A 17,750-nucleotide genomic window follows, 5' to 3' on the forward strand; every position below is an offset into this window, starting at 1 on the left:
GGAGGATTTGTTAGCCTTAACTTGGTCAGTTTAAATCAGAACCTTATTACTATGTAACTCTTATTGGCACCAAAGAGAGTATTTGGTGGTGTGCAGCGTGAGACTTTTATTATTCTGAGTTAAAGATTAATGGCATCGCTCTAGGGTGGCAGAGGACAGCAATACTTTAAGTGTACAATACCTATTATCTTTCACTGCATTTACTGGGAGGGGTGTTTTCCTAGTATTGGGGGAGAGACCTGAAGTGGTGAGGATAAAGTCCTGCTCACCTTACTCCCTCAAGTCCACTGAAGTCAATGGGACTTAACTGCATGACTAATGTGAGCAGGATATGGCCCCAGCAGTAATGAGATGACCAAATAAAAAGTACATCTATTATTTTACATATCAGAGGGGTAGCCGTGTTAGTCTGGATCTGTAAAAGCGGCAAAGAGTCCTGTGGCACCTTATAGACTAACAGAGGTATTGGAGCATAAGCTTTTGTGGGTGATGCAGCCGACGAAGTGGGTATTCACCCACGAAAGCTTATGCTCCAATAAGTTTGTTAGTCTATAAGGTGCCACAGGACTCTTTGCCATCTATTATTTTGTGGCACTAAAGGAATCCGAGACCTGTTGCTATGTCTAATGGATATGTAGCGGTGGTAACTAAAGGCAAGATGCACAGTCAACCTGTGGAATTCTTTGCCAGAGGATGTTGTGAAGGCCAAGACTATAACAGGGTTCAAAAAAGAACTAGATAAATTCATGGAGGATAGGTCCATCAATGGCTTTTAGCCAGGATGAGCAGGGATGGTGTCCCTAACCCCTGTTTGCCAGAAGCTTGGAATGGGCGATGGGATGGATCACTTGATTACCTGTTCTGCTCATTCCCTGGGGCACCTGACATTGGCCAGTGTCGGAAGACAGGATACTGGGCTAGATGGACCTTTGGTCTGACCCAGTATGGCCATTCTTATGTTCTTATCATGAAGAGTGTTCCTTCTCAGGAGGAAGCTGCGGTGAAGATGATGAAAGGAACATGTCTGAACATGCAGGATCTTCAGGTTGGTAAACATTTTTATTTTATACTTCTTTCTTAAGGATTGCCTGTCTTCCTTCTGGACTATTCTTGAATTCTCATGTTTGAGCAAAAAACATAGTTGTTACTGTATGGTACTATCACTGTGATAAAAAATAAATACCTGAAATAGGCAGATCTTCCTTTTACAATTTCACCTTTAAAGTAGTACCGAGTGTCAGTGAATGCAATGAGTAATACTAAATGAGCAGTATGGTAATAATAATTAAATAACTGCCTTGACTTATTTTGTTTAGGAGAATCCATCTTCACCGTACAGGATTCTGAAGAGTATCCACCTTCAAGATCACCATCATTTTCTGTAGTTTCAGACTTATCTGCCAATGATAGTTTCAGTCACATCATGTATGTCACATAGCCACAGTATATCACCAGTAGCAAAAAGAAAAAAAAATATCCATCATCCAGAAACAACCATAGATAAGTTTGTGATAAGAACCAGCAGATTACAAAAAAAGGTAATTGATGAAAAAATTGCCTGGTTTGTTTATGCAACAAACTTTCCTTTCCGTATGATTGAGAACCCACACTTCATTAACATGGTTCAGTCATTAAGACCAGCATACAGTCCACCCAACATAGCATATGTCCCAGGCAAATTGCTGGGTGTATGAAAGAGAAATTGAGCAATGTGCAAAAGGTCTAGAGCGTGAAATTGTTAACCTAAGTCTTGATGGGTGGAGCAATGTCCACAATGATCCTGTTGTATGTACTTGTGTGACAACAGAAGAAGGGAATGTCTTCCTTACAGAAACAATTGATACATCAGGAAATGCACACACAGCAGAATACTTGCAAGAAGTAGCAGTAAAAGCTATAACAAACTGAAAAAAAAAATCAAATGTCTAGTACGCAGCTGGGTCACAGACAATGCTGCAAATGTATCCTAGATGAGAAGAAATTTAGAAGAGAGTCCCAAGCTAATAACATACGGTTGCAGTGCTCATTTGATGCACCTCCTAGGCTCCTAGCCAAAGACTTCAGTGTTCCAGAAATAAAGGCTAATTTTGTTGAAATTGCAAAATACTTCTGTAACAACCACTTTGCAGCAGCTGCTCTGAAAAAAGTGGGAGGAACCAAGCTAACTCTCCCACAAGACATGTGATGGAACTCTATAGTGGACTGTTTTGAGTACTATATCAAGAACTGGCCTAATCTGATGACAGTTTGTGAACAAAATCGTGAAAAAATAGATGGAACCGTCATTCTCAACATTGGGCTTAAGAGAAATGTTGAACACAGGCCAAGTACCCTGAAGCCTTTTTCTGTAGCCTTGAACAAAATGCAGGGAAATAGCTGTTTTATTGCTAACGCTGGTGAAATTTGGAAGGAACTGAGTGAGATCTTAAAAAGAGAAATATGCAATGACAGTTAAATTACAAGCATTAAAAAAACAAATGGGACAAGCACTATCTCCAGCTCATTTTCTTGAAAATATTCTCAATACTCGGTACCAGGGTCAAACCTTAACTGCTGAAGAAGAGGAGTTGGCTATGACATGGACATCCAGCAATCATCCCTTCATAATGCCAACTATAATAAACTTCAGAGCTAAGGATGAACCATTCAAGAAATATATGTTTGCTGATGATGTTTTAAAGAAAGTCACACCAATGAACTGGTGGAAGTCACTTAAGCACTTGGATTCAGAGACTGTTGAAGTGATAATCTCACTTTTAACAGCAGTAGCTTCTTCTGCCGGTGTAGAAAGAATATTTCCTTTTTTTGGACTAATTCACTCCAAACTGAGAAATCGTTTGGGACCTGAAAAAGCAGGAAAGGTTGTTTTTCTTTTCCAAATTATGAACAAACAGGAAAATGAAGGTGAAGACAACTGAGTTAGCTACAGAAGCCAATATTTTAAGTTTCTCATGTTGACCTGGCTGACACAGTCGATTTAATTTTTGGTTTTTTTAAAAAAATATTTCATTTAACTATTTTAGTTACAAACAATTTTAACAAAAGCAAACCTGATTTTAAAAAATGTGAATGTTTAACTAAATTCAAAAATGCATATGCTTGTTTTGTTAAAGTATTATAGATTTGCTGTTGAAGAAAAAAATCCAGAATACATAATGTTGTTGTTTTAGTTAAATAAAACAATTTAAAAATGTCTGTCTGGTGATCTTCTCCTCCTAATACAGCATGGCAAGAAAATCCTCCAAATATTAATGATTAACCTGTTGAACTGGAGATAGTTCACCTCCCAATGACTTCATAAATATCTGCTTCAATTACCTTTGGTAAATGAAATAACCAAACAATCATTCATTTTCTGATATAGCTGTAAAATTAATCTGAAAAGTTTTCAAAATAAATCACTTTAAAAATGTATGGTGTGTACCTTCTAAAAATGAAATCTACATCTATCTCTCAGTTGTGAAGAATATGTATTAAGGTTATAACAACCAACAAGAATGCATTTTTATGTAGAAATCCATGATTAAATAGAGTCTTCCTGACTAGTGATTTAAAGCAAATCCACCCTGCAGGATACTGGGATAGATGGAACTTTGGTCTGATCCAGTAGGGCCGTTCTTATGTTCAATACCTGTACTCCACTCATTACTACTATTATACCATATTTCTGTTATCCCTGTAATATCTGGTTTAACTTCCTGCACCAGTGATTCTAGTTCCTCCATTTTGTTACCCAGGCTCCTTGCATGGGTATGCAAACATCTTAGTTGTTTCTGCTTGGCTTCACCCAGATTCCTCAACCAATGAGGTACAGTTATTCTACGGCCAGTATTACCTATCTGACTGTCAGCTTAATTGGTATTGGCACTTTCTCCTACCCATTGTTGTTCCTTTCTCCACTGCTGTATTCTCTCTTTCTTGATTTTCCTCCTGGTCAATATTAGAATCAGGCATGGAGATTACCCAACCATCCCCCCTAAATTCCTAGTTTAAAGCTCTTTAAAGCCTGCAATTAACTGAAAGCATTAATTTTTAACACATTAACAGCATACATCTGGGTGGGGAGGGAGGCATTGGTGGGGAGGGGGCTGAAGAGTTTAATTTTTTTTAATTGCTTGACTGCCCTACTTTGCACCTCAAGAATATCTGCCATTCTCCCTAATAGATCCTGAAACGGTCTGTGTTTGTCAGCCGGGGAAGAATGATGTCTGCAACAGGGCTCTCACCAAGTCCTGTATGTAAACCACATGAGAAGCTAAAGAAGATGCTGCATCGTATCCTTCCATGATGTCTGGGTCTGAAGTAAGTGAATAAGGTCAGAGCCAGAGGTTGAATAGGGGAATGCTAAAGGTTCACTTCCAAAGGGGCCAAAGATACTACAAGACTGCTCCAGATCAGAATCAGGAAAGCCAATACACACACTGGGTCAAGCATCAGAACAGCATGTGGAGGGGTCGCTAGCACTCTTGACAGTGGACCTCAACTCAGACAAAGAGACATCAAAGATGTCACTGAGTTCAAACCAGTGAGTTTATCGGTGCCAAAACATATGGCTCTGGGGAGAAGAGGTGACAATGGTACCATTTAAGAGACTTCAATGCACTCCTGGGGCAGAGAGTACAAAGGAGAAGGGAGAGGCAACTTCCTCTTTTTTTCTTATACTTGTGTCCCTCTTATGGGGAGATATGGTTCCTCTTTTTCCTTTTGCCCAGATGCACATCTGAATGGACTTTTGGTGTCAAGACACAGCCATTGATGCCTAAGGATGGGTCCACAGTCTGTGCCAGGGACAACCGTGCCTAAAAAAGAGTCGATGCCAAGGTGGGCACTTTCTGCACTTTTACCAAGTCTATTGAGGCCTTACTAGACAACATCCATTTGGTCTTCAGAGCTGCTTTTGATTTAACCAGCATGAATAATCCTGCATTAAGGATTTGTTCCCGACATAATTCCAAGGAGATTTTGATCTCAAACCTATGATAGAAGACAATGCTGAGATTAGAGTGACAAAATGTGTCTTGGGCTTCTGTCAAGAGGATCTCAGCATGGAGGCTGGTCTCAATACACTTGATGAGCCTCAACTATCAATCTGTTGACACTAAGAAGCCAGAAGAGCCTGGAGTCTCAAATGTCTCTCCCTTCTAGCATGGGAAGTGAAGGCTCAGCAAACCGCACACCAGATTACCAAGTGGGTTTCACCCAAACATAGAAGGTCCTGGATATGGGCATTGATTTCCAGTATGATTGATGGGCGGGAAGGGCACCTCTTGAAGCCATTACTGGGATGAGGGCCCAGTATGGTCCTCATACTGCGTCAAATAAAGACTCCTGGGACAAGGGAAGGTCTAACTACACCAGGCGTTCTCAAACTGGGGGTTGGGACCCCTCAGGGGGTCATGAGGTTATTACATGAGGGGGTCGCGAGCTGTCAACCTCCACCCCAAACTCTGCTTTGCCTCTAGCATTTATAATGGTGTTAAATATATAAAAAAATATTTTTAATTTATAAGGAGGGGTTGCACTCAGAAACTTGCTATGTTAAAGGGGTCACCAGTAAAAAAAGTTTGAGAGCCACTGAACTACACTATGTGTTCTATACTACTCTAAACTATTTACAAAAAATACTAACGGAAGATCCTAGAATGAGGACACAAAGGTGAATTCCATTCACTCTCTGTGGCAATGGTGAAGGAACTGAGGCAGCTAAGGGGGTACACTCCCTCATATTGAGTAAGGCAATGACATCACTTCCAAGCAAGAACTCTTGTACAGCCCCAACAGACACAACTTTGCAAGGCAGTTTGATGTCTCAATGCAGGGGTGCCATATCCACAAGTGGGAACACACAGAGGGCCCTCAAAGAAGAACAAAACATTAGAATCTATTTAATGGCAAAAAATGGCATTAACTCAGAGTTAAGGTTGATTGGTGGTATGTTGTCCCCCTGAAGAAAGCTGAGTTGAGCAAAACTCAAACTTCTGAAAACAAGGAAATCATAGAACTGGAAGGGACCTTGAGAGGTCATCTAGTCTAGAACCCTGCACTAAGGCAGGACTAAGTATTATCTAGACCACCCCTGACCGGTGTTTGTCCAACCTGTTCTTAAAAATCCCCAATGATGGAGATTCCACCACCTCCCTCGGCAATTTATTCCAGTGCTTAACCACTCTGACAGTTAGGAAAGTTTTTCCTAATGTCCAACCTAAACCGCCCTTGCTGCAATTTAAGCCCATTGCTTCTTGTCCTATCCTCAGAGGTTAAGAACAATTTTTCTCCCTCCTCCTTGTAACAACCTTTTATGTACTTGAAAACTGTTATCACGTTCCCTCTCAGTCTTCTTTTCTCCATACTAAACAAACCTAATTTTTTCAGTCTTCCCTCATATGTCATGTTTTCTAGACCTTTAATCATTTTTGTTGCTCTTCTCTGGATTTTCTCCAATTTGTCCGTATCTTTCCTGAAATGTGGCGCCCAGAACTGGACACAATACTCCAGTGGAGGCCTAATCAGCCTGGAGTAGAGCAGAAGAATTACTTCTCGTATCCTGCTTATAAGACTCCTGATAATACATCCCAGAATGATGTTCGCCGTTTTTGCAACAGCATTATACTGTTGACTCATATTTAGCTTGTGAACCACTATGACCCCCAGATCCCTTCCCACAGTACTCCTTCCTAGGCAGTCATTTCCCATTTTGATATGCATAGTTAAGGTTTTCCATGCAACCTTAAGTCTGTCCTCGTTCAGCAGTGCCCCAATATTCCCTGTTAACACACACTGCTTTACTCTGCCAATCCCACAATTTCTGAAATGTACAAACTCTTCACCTCCTTTTACAAGCTGTTCACGCACAGAATCCTATCTAACACTATTAAAGAACAAAAGGGGGGAAAAATTGGTCAGTTAGGTACTATTTTGGGAGAGGACTTATATCTCCAGAATCCCTGCTCAAATGACCCCAAATTTGGATCACTAATCCTACTCTGTATTTCCACAAGGCATAGAAATTTTCAAAAAAAATCTATACAAATATGTGGATTTTAGAGCACCTAGAAGCATCTTGTTATAAACAACGAGGATGGATGGAGGGAAAGGGCTGCTCTACACATCTGTCTTCAGCATAGGAGACTCTGAAGGTCTGAAGCAGCCTATTCATCTCAATGTGATGTTCTCAGCTGAGTGAGAACACCCCATGAAGACAAATACAACCTGAAACAATTGCATCTCAGAGGGTGTTCTCATTCCCCTCATGAGTGCTTTAGAGCCTGTGATATGCATTAAGTATGTCCATCCTCAGCTCCCCACCCAAAGGGACAGGACTTCCCCAGATCCTGGATCACATGTGGGGCAAGGAAGAGGCTTCAAACCCTCCCAAAAGGGCACGGCCAGAACCCAGTTCACATGAATGGAGTAGGAAGGTGTTCCAACCCTTGTAGATGGGCACATGGCCCCCCAAATCCTGGCCCGTACAAGGGGAGCAGGAGAGGAATTCAGACACCTGCAGTGGGACAAGAACCCCTATATCCCAGCTCATGAGGGGGGGTCCCAGAGAGGCAAGAACTCCCCAAATTTAGACACACAGGAGGGGAGAATGTGGAGCTGACAAGTGCGCCCGCCCCATTCTCCCTCAGTCCCTCTGCCACTCACCCACACATCCCCCTAATCCCCACACCACCCTTACATGAGCCTCCAACCTCTCACCCCTCCCCTACCACCAGTCCTAATTTTTTCCCTCCCCTCACTGCAGCCCCATAGATCTCTCCCTTGACTGCCCCACACCTCTGCCCCTTAATATTCCTTCCCCTCCCAGGAAGTATTTACATATCTAATTTTATCCTCCAAAGACTTTGATTACATTCCCCACAAAATAAAATTGCCACCCATGATTCACAAATTGCAGCAACCTCCAGCCATTCAGTCCCAAACTCCTTTTGTTTTAGGTGGGGGCTTGTGATTAATGTATCCTTAGTTATTATAATTGAACCCATCAATCTCAACAAGGTCAGTGATTCATCCAATAATTATTACCTCTGAGTTAACAGTACCAGGCAGCAGAACTAGTGTGTTTCGGGGGGCCCTGTAACTCAGAAACCAGTCCATTAAATGACCCCAAATTTGAATCACTAACACTACTGCATGCAAGGAACACCAAATTTCAAAGCAATCCAAATAACCATTTGGAGTTTAGAGCACTTACAAGAGTCAAGTTTTAAAATATATAAAATGGTGGGAAAGGAAAGCCTCTGTTTTTCCTGTATTGACACATGCACTGTAAAAAATGTACATTTTCTTAAATACCATTCTCAATTTGTGTCCTCCAAAGACTTAGTGGGAGCCATATACTACTTTGGGTAAAACTCAAAAGATTGAGACCATTTTGGCCTGCAACACATCAATAGTTTGATCTTTAGCTCTGTGCAAAGAAAACCCACCTAGAAACTTTTTGAAAAATGACTATTTTTGTGGGGGGCCTTATTATATCTCAGGAGACCATGGCTCAAATGACCTCAAAGTCAGGTCACTGCACCTTTCTGAGCCACACCAAACTTCAAAGGAATCCAACTAAACATGTCAATTTTAGAGGATTTAGCAAGGCTGACCTTTAAACAGAAGTTGTGGCACAACTTTAAGTATAGTGGCACTGCTGAACTACTCTAATAAAGAATATGATACAATATTTTCAGTATTACATTCTAATATGCGTCAATTATATATCCTTACCTGGAATACTGCGTTCACTTCTGGTTATTGACTCTCAGAAGATATATACCAAAAATAAATGGAGTCCTAACACGAGGAACAAAAATGATTAGAGGCATGGACAGCCCTTTTATGAAGAGAAATTGAGAAGACTGAGACTGTTCATTTTAGAGAGGAGACAAATAAGGGGAGGGACATGATGGAGGTATACAAAATAATTAATGATATCAGAGAAAGTAATTTGAGTGATCCTAATTACTCTCTCATATAACAAAAAACAAAAGGACATTCAATTAAATTGAAAGGCAAGGAACAGATAAAAAGAAAACTTTTTCTCTCTCAATGCATAATTAACCTGTGGGACTCATTCCCACAGGTAAAACGGAGGCCAAGGGTTTATCATGATTAAAAATAAGATTAGACACTTTATATGGATAATGAGACCATCTAGCTAAATTAGGTATGATTAAACCATGTGTGTGTGTTTTATTTTAAATAAGAGATTTAAATCTTGATACCAGAAGCTAACCACTAACTGATGGTATTAGGAGGAAACTCCCTGTCTACTATGGACAAGTTACAGTATTCTGTAAATTGACTACTAAAGAAGTTCTTGCACCCTTCTCAAGAATCTAGTACCCACCATTATCAGAAACAGGATACTGGACTGGTCTAGAGGGATGACTGGTGTGATCTGGTATGGCAATTCCTGTCTTTCTGAGTGCTGCTTAATGTCATTCAAAACATGCCATATCTACGCAGAAGAGTACCAACGATCTACCCACTTTGTATTATGGGACCTAGTTATCAAAAGTTTATAATGCAATTTAAATTTAGCAGACGTAGATGCATATGCACTCAAGTTTGATTTTTTAATACATTACAAAGTTTAAAACCTCAATCCTGACTTTACAACTGAGAACTCATGTATGCATACAGAAATGGCAGTCCTGCAGTTTTCTTCCTGCAGAGATTGTAAGTCACAACATCGCAGGATTCAACGTGTTTTATCAAATCAAACTGTATGAGCAAATTTTCAGTATACTGAAAACTTGCTACTTTATGGAGAGAAAATAAAGCAGCTATAGTGATTATTCTGTTATATAATCCCACCTTCAATGACATTCTCACATTTTTCTCATAGCTAATTTCTTTGAGAAAACATTTAATTTAATATTTCAGGATGATGAGATGCTAAAAGTCAGGTATCTTTAAGAACTAATGTCCTCAGTCACTAAAGTTGAGTTTGAAAAGCTACCAAGGTTGGGTTGTTTTTTTTTTTTTTTAAAGGAGAAAGCACCCCATTAATCATAAAAAAATGTGATGGTATCGTTGGAAACAGTCATTCTACTGTTGAGATGAATGTTCACTACATCTTCAAGTGTTCTAACAGTTCTATATAGTCTAACGTTTGATAGGCATACAAAACTGTACACAACTGAAAACACTACCCGCTTCACAAGGGTTTCCTCAGCAAGCAGATAAAGAATTGGATCACCGTAACAGCATTACCTTGTAAGCAAGAACTTCCTGTATGTTTGATCATGATACCACAGAAGCCAAAACATATCTACTAACAATCAGGAAAGTCACTAAAGATTTCCCCCTTGCAGATATTCTGTTCTTTGGTATAATAAGTTTGAATGATAAGTAGTTATTAGCCTTTTGAATGACAAGTAGTTATTAGCCTTTTATTCCAAATTAGCACTCCATACAAACATTCATAGAGACCAAAGAAATTTCACAGTTGGAAGCCATAAACAATTTCTTTCTCATGGTCCAATCCTGTCAACACTTCTACCAGGTGTAATGCTGTAAGTAGCCCCATTGAAATCAACAGGGAAACTTCATGTTAGCAAGTACTACATCAATGAGAACTATTCATGTCAGTAAGCACTATGTAGTAAACCTTTGCAGGATTGGGCCCGTCATTCGTATGAGCTGTGCTCAAAGGAAGCCAAGGCTCATGGGAGCTATGCTGAAGATTTTCCACAATGTCCCCTTACCTGAGGAGTTGATGACAATTCTTGAGGCGCTTTTTTGTTTCAGATTAAGAGGAAATTGTCAAAAAAGAATGAAATGACCATAAAACAAATAGCTAATTCACATATCTGACCCAGCTTGGTTGCATAGTACACTACAGCATTCCATGAGCTACCTAATTTTTTCTTCTCATTTTGAGCACCAAGTAGGAATTAATTTAGGGACAGAATGGTCTGTAATAGAAGCTCATACCCGTACTTTAAAATCTTCAAAAGTTTGAAAAGACCCTAAACAGAATTTTAAGATCAAAATAAAAACTGAAATATTTGTGGCCATTTTGGTCCAGATTTCTAGAATGTATTAAACCCTGAATGAAAGAGTCAGCATCCATTTTACTCTCTATGTGCAAAGCTAGTTAATACATTTGTACAGCTAATATAAAAGATATGCCAAGTGCTTTCCAGCATCACAAGCAATTCACAGTATACAATGTGTTTTTACAAGATTTACTGGCTACTGAAAAACTGTTCTCTAAATAAAAACAGCAATCAAAGGACAACAATATTTAAAATCCACACACAATGAGGCCTACTGGAAGAGAAAGGATTACTGATTCAGGTTCACATCTTCCCTTTATACACTTCAAAATACTGCCACTCGCCTTCCAATACTATCTGGCTATCCAAAAGCCTACTAAGATTGGTTTGGTGTATTTAGGAAATAACTCCGCCTCCATGACATATACTCTACTTATGCACCACTGGTGTTTAATCTTTTTTATTAACTTCAACACCTGATAAGACTCAGCCTACTACAATTACACAGATCTGTACAATAAATTTCAAATCTGCAAGAATGTTTGGTATTATAAAATTATCTTAAACGTTGCAGAAGCTGCAGATGTGTCTTTTATTTCCATGCTCTAATCGCTGTATTTAGATGTGGGCCAAAGGTCTACCTGCTGCAGATTAACCTCCTCCTGAGTTTAATGACTTTGAAATGCACATCAGATTACTACTTCCCACCCTTTTGACTTATACACACACATGGGAACCAAGCAACGGTCGAGACACATCATTTTATACTGGCAAAATATTGACACAGCCATGCATACAAATTTCAGCACCAAGCACCTGAGGAAAGCCGGCAGTGAACCGCGCGATCCAAAAGCCATTTCTATAGGGATTTCTATTCTTGATGCTATACAAGACAAACTAAATTGTAAGGGGAGAGGGCGGGGAAGAGATTAAAGCCACACTGTCATTGGCATATTCAGATTATTTCCAATATTCTGCCTGTGATCACTGGACGCCAGGAGAAAGGGGTGGGAGGTCTGGTGACCCTGGCACTGGACGTGACACAGTCCGGTATCCCAAGTACAATTTCTACCGATGTTTCTGAGGATCGGGGTCTCGGATACCCGGGGATGTCCTGGTGCCCCAGGCAGGGCTTCGCCAGGTGCTCCCGCGGCTGAAGGTGGAAGCAATAGGGGAGAGTGGGGGTTGATGGATAGAAGGGTGTCTCCAGTCGCTGGGACATCCCGGGGCCCCGGCCGGGGCGCCGGGGCGAGGGCACAGGGAAGGGCGTGAGGGTCTCCGTACCTGATGATGTCGTCCTGGTGCCCCAGGTAGAATTTCTGCCGGTGCTCCCGGGGGCTATACACCACGCCGACCCCCGCCACGAAGTAGACGATCTCCTTAGCCGCCGTGTAGTAGAGGTTGTTGCGGCACTGGTGACCCCGGTAGCCATAGACCCACTCTAGCCGCAGGTGGCAGCTGGGGGCATTCCGGTCAGCCATGTCCCCACCGCCGGCCGGCTCCGCGTCTCCCCCGCCGGAGCCCTAGAGGAGAGGGGGCCAGTTACCCTCCCCCCTCCCGGGCTCGGTGTCTCCCTCGCTAATCCCTGGCCGCCGACATGGATGCCCGCCGCTGCCTCTCCTCCGCCTCCTCACAGAGGGCGCCGCCGAACGAGCGGCGCTGGTCTCCTCGCGCCAGACATGGCTGCACTGAGACACCGCCCGGAACGGTTAGCGCCAGAAACGGCTTCCCCGCAGATCGGGCTGTTGGGCTGTAGTGCGCATGCCCGGGCCGTGTGAGCATGCCCGGCACCGCCCGCTGAAAGCGCTGCCCCTCTCAACCGCCAGAGTCCGCTCACCGAGCGGGATGAAAGCGAGAGGAGGGAGGAAAGGACAGGACAGAGCAGGGGGCAATACATGGCCAGGGGAGGGTGAAACAGGTGGAAGGAGGGGCAAAGTCAGGGACAAGAAAGGGGCAGGTGGGCTGATCGGCAGAGAAGGGAACGGGCAAAGGGGACTGGGCTGGGCAAAAGGAATGAAAGTTATCAAACGGGGTGAGCCATCTGCAGTGGCTGCCAACATGCGATGTGGGTAGCAGCGAAGCTTGTGCTTCTCTGTGGAGGTTACATCTCTATACCACCTCCCTAGGTCGCGTGGTGTCTAAAACTAGGGGTAGCCCAATGTCTAGAATAAGCAGCTCTTCTCTAGCTGAAATAATGTATCGAGAACCCAAAGAAGACTTGATTCCATGAAATAGTTTACAAATACCCTCTACCTAAAAAAGGCTTTCAGGGTTATCATATATGGTTGTAGTTTTTAAAAGAATTCCTTATCAGCTTACATAGGTGTAGCATGGCTGCATATAGCCTCATCTCTTGTCTGCAATGCTGAGTTCCTGACTGGTACTTCAGTTCCTGTATTGCACTCTTAAAAATAAAAGGAGGGTAAAACTACTTTTAAACAGTATGCTTATTACACATTGTCCTTAGCACATCATTTACCTTGATTAAAATCATGCTTAATGTCAAGATGCTATTTAATTTATGGTTTAAATAGCAAATAATCATGGAAAATAATAAGTGACACTATTAGCTAAGAAATCACATCTGATAGTGTTTTCCGGTGTAACACTTCCTATAGTCAGTGTGATTTTATAACTTCAATTATTTCTACATTTGTTCTTTTTCCTAACGGATGAGTTTATTCTTTATCAGATGACTTTAAGGTTGTATGAATTTCTAGGTTATCCACCAAAGAGATTTTCTCAATAGTAATTGAGCCGCTACTGCCCCGGACCTGTAAATCCCCACCGGAGCCCCGCCGCCACTACCCCAGGGCTTGGACAGCAGGGCTCAGGTGGGGATTTACAGGTCCGGGGCAGTAGTGGCTGGAGCTCCGGGGCCCTTTAAATCCCCGCCAGAGCCCCGCCACCACTACCCCAGGGCTTTAAATTGCCATCTGCGAAAGCCGGTCCTGCGTACCGGGGTGTACTGGCTTACTTTCACCTCTGATTAAACCAGCTCTAGAAAAGGGTGCTGAGAGTCACAACAGAGACTATCTGGAGTGCTTAAGGGGTCCACAAGACAGGCAAATGGCAGCAGAGTGCCTGTAAGGCGATCTCTGGCCATGAGAGGGTGCTTAAAAGGGGTGCTCTACCCATATATTTATTAAAATCAACACAGAGCAGCAACACAAACCATAACCATTACTGTCTGCATTGAGACTCATGAAGCCTGGAACTATGACTCAGAAGTAAAGCTGGCCAGAAAGCAGTCTTTCCCTCCCAAGCAAAATTTTGAATTTTTGAAAAAACTTTAATCCCAAATCAGGACCGAAAAAAGGTGGGGGATGACATTTTTCATATTTAGGGATAGATTATTTTCAGTCTATTTCAGGAAAACTGAAATTTTCAGTTTGCTGCCTGGGCAGTGTGTGGTGCCTGCGAGTCCAGGCTGCCAGGGATCAGGCCAGCCAGGGAACTGAGCAGCCTGGCCTGAAAATTCCTAAGCTGTTCTACTCGACAGTATTAAACGCACCATTATTCTTTATAGTGTGTTAACTCTGACATGGCTAGCTTGTGTGGCCACCACAGCTCCTTCACACACAGAGGTGTTTGCAGTGAACATCCACAGCCCCTGTGTATGTCTTTTGTGGGAACTGTGGTGACCAGTTAAAACATTTTAAACTTAGAGAATTAACACAAGATTCCCTCCCCCAATTTCCCTTATTCCCTTTCCTTAAGCTCCATAGAATCTTTTGCATATTAACATGTATTAAACTCATTTTCTAGTTATACTGGTGCAGTCCCATAAATTTACAGACTGGAGCCAAAAAAATGAGAAAATGCAACTTGCATGGCTCTTTCTTCCCATAGTCTGAAGCCAGGGGAGGGGTACAGGCTCTGGGAGAGAGAGTTGGGGGTGTGGTGTTTACCTGGGGCTCCAAGGCAGGGCGGGCCGGGGGACCTCCATGCACCCCTGCCCTCAGGCACCACCCCCACAGCTTCCCATTGGCCGCAGGGTGCTCAGGGCGGGGACAGTGCATGGAGACACAGCCCCGCCCCGCCCCAGGGAGGGGCCGGCAGCCACTGGAGCGAGCAGACAGACGCCACACAGCTCCACTGCACTGCCGGGGCCCCTGGAGGAGGAGGCCCGGGGATGGCAGGTGGGTCCAAGGGAGAGACCCGGCCCCAAAAACTGCTGGAGTCCCACCGGCCACACTGGGGTGGTTCACGGGCCGCAGATGGCCCGTGGGCCAGGAGTTTGAGAACTCTGATTTAGACGATCCCTGACAGGTGTTTGTCCAACCTGCTCTTAAAAATCCCCAACTTGGGTAATTACATCTGCCTGATGAAATTCCCCCATCTGTTTCAACTGATACTCCTTTTTATAGGTATTCTTCACTTTTGTCCTAACCTGATGTGTAGTTCTGATTTGTGCTCTTTAAGAAAGCTGTTGCTGTCTAACCCAATGATAGGTAAATTAACTTTTGTAATGTATACTAAAAAAGAGATGTGAAGAAAATCGTTCATTTAGCTTATCTGCAAATTCATTATCTTTCTGACTTGCTCCCTTTACTCCCTCATGGTTGAGGCAGGCCTACTGATTCTGTTACAGGCTTACAGATTCTGGTATTTGAAAAATTGTTGTTGGGCATTTATCTCAAAATTCCATCTTAGCCCTCTTCATTTTTTTCTTACATATTGGCTCATGTACTCTACACGTATTATTGGCCTTATTAGGGTTGGATTTCTATTTTCAGAAGGATAGCTGTCTGGCTGAAATAACTTCTTGACCTTTGCCATTGAGCCATGCTGATTTATAACTTGCTTTCATATTTCCTCCTTTGTCCAGAAGTCTGCATGCCATGTGTGACTCTTATGGTATGCTTAAATGCTATTGAATAATAGGTAGCATTCTTGCCAGATCTTAAAGATTGTTATTTCTTTTGACTTTAAGGCCTTTTTTATTTACTTCCTCATTTATGTGAAAACTCACTTTCTGGAGTTGTGCCATCATACTAGTTTGAGACCTTTCCACCCCCAAGCATACTAAAATTAATGTTGTTACTATTACTTAGTGTCTCATCTCTCTCATGCCTACATATCTGATAATTACTACTTGAACCAGCTGCTGGGTGTTACTTAGGATCTAATAGAAAACAAGCACTGCATAGGTGTTCTTTGGAATGAGCCAAGAAGCACTTATGTGAAGAATTTATTTCTTAAACAAAATATACTGTAAATCTTGCCACTACTGCTATAACAATACTTTTGCTATAACTGTATATTGTTAGCTTTTCATAGTAATCCGAATTCATTTAGAGACCGTGTAGGACTTGCATCATTGTGTAGTGACACAAAATGTAATTTGCACGGATCTGTTTGACTACACAGAAACACAAAAGGGGTTTCTGTTTTACCTTAAACACGTCTTCATAAAATTAAATGCAATAATCAGCACCATGGACAGTACCATTTAAGGAGTACTTGTGGCACCTTAGAGACTAACCAATTTATTTGAGCATAAGCTTTCATGAGCTACAGCTCACTTCATCGGATGCATACTGTGGAAAATACAGAAGATGTTTTTATACACACAAGCTATGAAAAAATGGGTGTTTATCACTACAAAAGGTTTTCTCTCCCCCCACCCCACTCTCCTGCTGGTAATAGCTTATCTAAAGTGATCACTCTCCTTACAATGTGTATGATAATCAAGGATTGTCTGGCTATGTAGACTCTCTCCTCAGGCCCTACACTCCCAACACTCCCAGCTACCTTCGAGACACCACTGACTTCCTGAGGAAACTACAATCCATCGGTGATCTTCCTGATAACACCATCCTGGCCACTATGGATGTAGAAGCCCTCTACACCAACATTCCACACAAAGATGGACTACAAGCCGTCAAGAACACTGTCCCCGATAATGTCACAGCTAACCTGGTGGCTGAACTTTGTGACTTTGTCCTTACCCATAACTATTTTACATTTGGGGACAATGTAAACCTTCAAATCAGCAGCACTGCTATGGGTACCCGCATGGCCCCACAGTATGCCAACATTTTTATGGCTGACTTAGAACAACGCTTCCTCAGCTCTCGTCCCCTAACGCCCCTACTCTACTTGCACTACATTGACGACATCTTCATCATCTGGACCCATGGAAAAGAAGCCCTTGAGGAATTCCACCATGATTTCAACAACTTCCATCCCACCATCAACCTCAGCCTGGTCCAGTCCACACAAGAGATCCACTTCCTGGACACTACAGTGCTAATAAACAATGGTCACATAAACACCACCCTATACCGGAAACCTACTCACCGCTATTCCTACCTACATGCCTCCAGCTTTCACCCTGACCACACCACACGATCCATTGTCTATAGCCAAGCTCTGCGATACAACCGCATTTGCTCCAACCCCTCAGACAGAGACAAACACCTACAAGATCTCTATCAAGCATTCTTACAACTACAATACCCACCTGCTGAAGTGAATAAACAGATTGATAGAGCCAGAAGAGTTCCCAGAAGTCACCTACTACAGGACAGGCCTAACAAAGAAAATAACAGAACGCCACTAGCCATCACCTTCAGCCCCCAACTAAAACCCCTCCAACGCATTATCAAGGATCTACAACCTATCCTGAAGGATGACCCAACACTCTCACAAATCTTGGGAGACAGGCCAGTCCTTGCCTGCAGACAGCCCCCCAACCTGAAGCGAATACTCACCAGCAACCACATACCACACAACAGAACCACT

General features: G+C 42.5%; 1 protein-coding gene across 2 annotated transcripts in view; it reads right to left on the bottom strand.

The window, feature by feature from the left end:
* Positions 1-12,748, bottom strand: part of EML5 (EMAP like 5) — a 305,038-nt gene extending 292,290 nt beyond the window's left edge. For both annotated transcript variants that reach the window (XM_074956087.1, XM_074956085.1), the window contains exon 1: positions 12,285-12,748. In XM_074956087.1, the coding sequence (XP_074812188.1) occupies positions 12,285-12,481 (197 nt within the window). In that variant the 5' untranslated portion in view covers positions 12,482-12,748. The remainder of the gene's footprint in view (positions 1-12,284) is intronic.
* Positions 12,749-17,750: the final 5,002 nt, after the last annotated feature.

The sequence above is a fragment of the Natator depressus genome, chromosome 6, assembly GCF_965152275.1.
Source record: "Natator depressus isolate rNatDep1 chromosome 6, rNatDep2.hap1, whole genome shotgun sequence".
Classification (NCBI taxonomy): Eukaryota; Metazoa; Chordata; order Testudines; family Cheloniidae; genus Natator; species Natator depressus.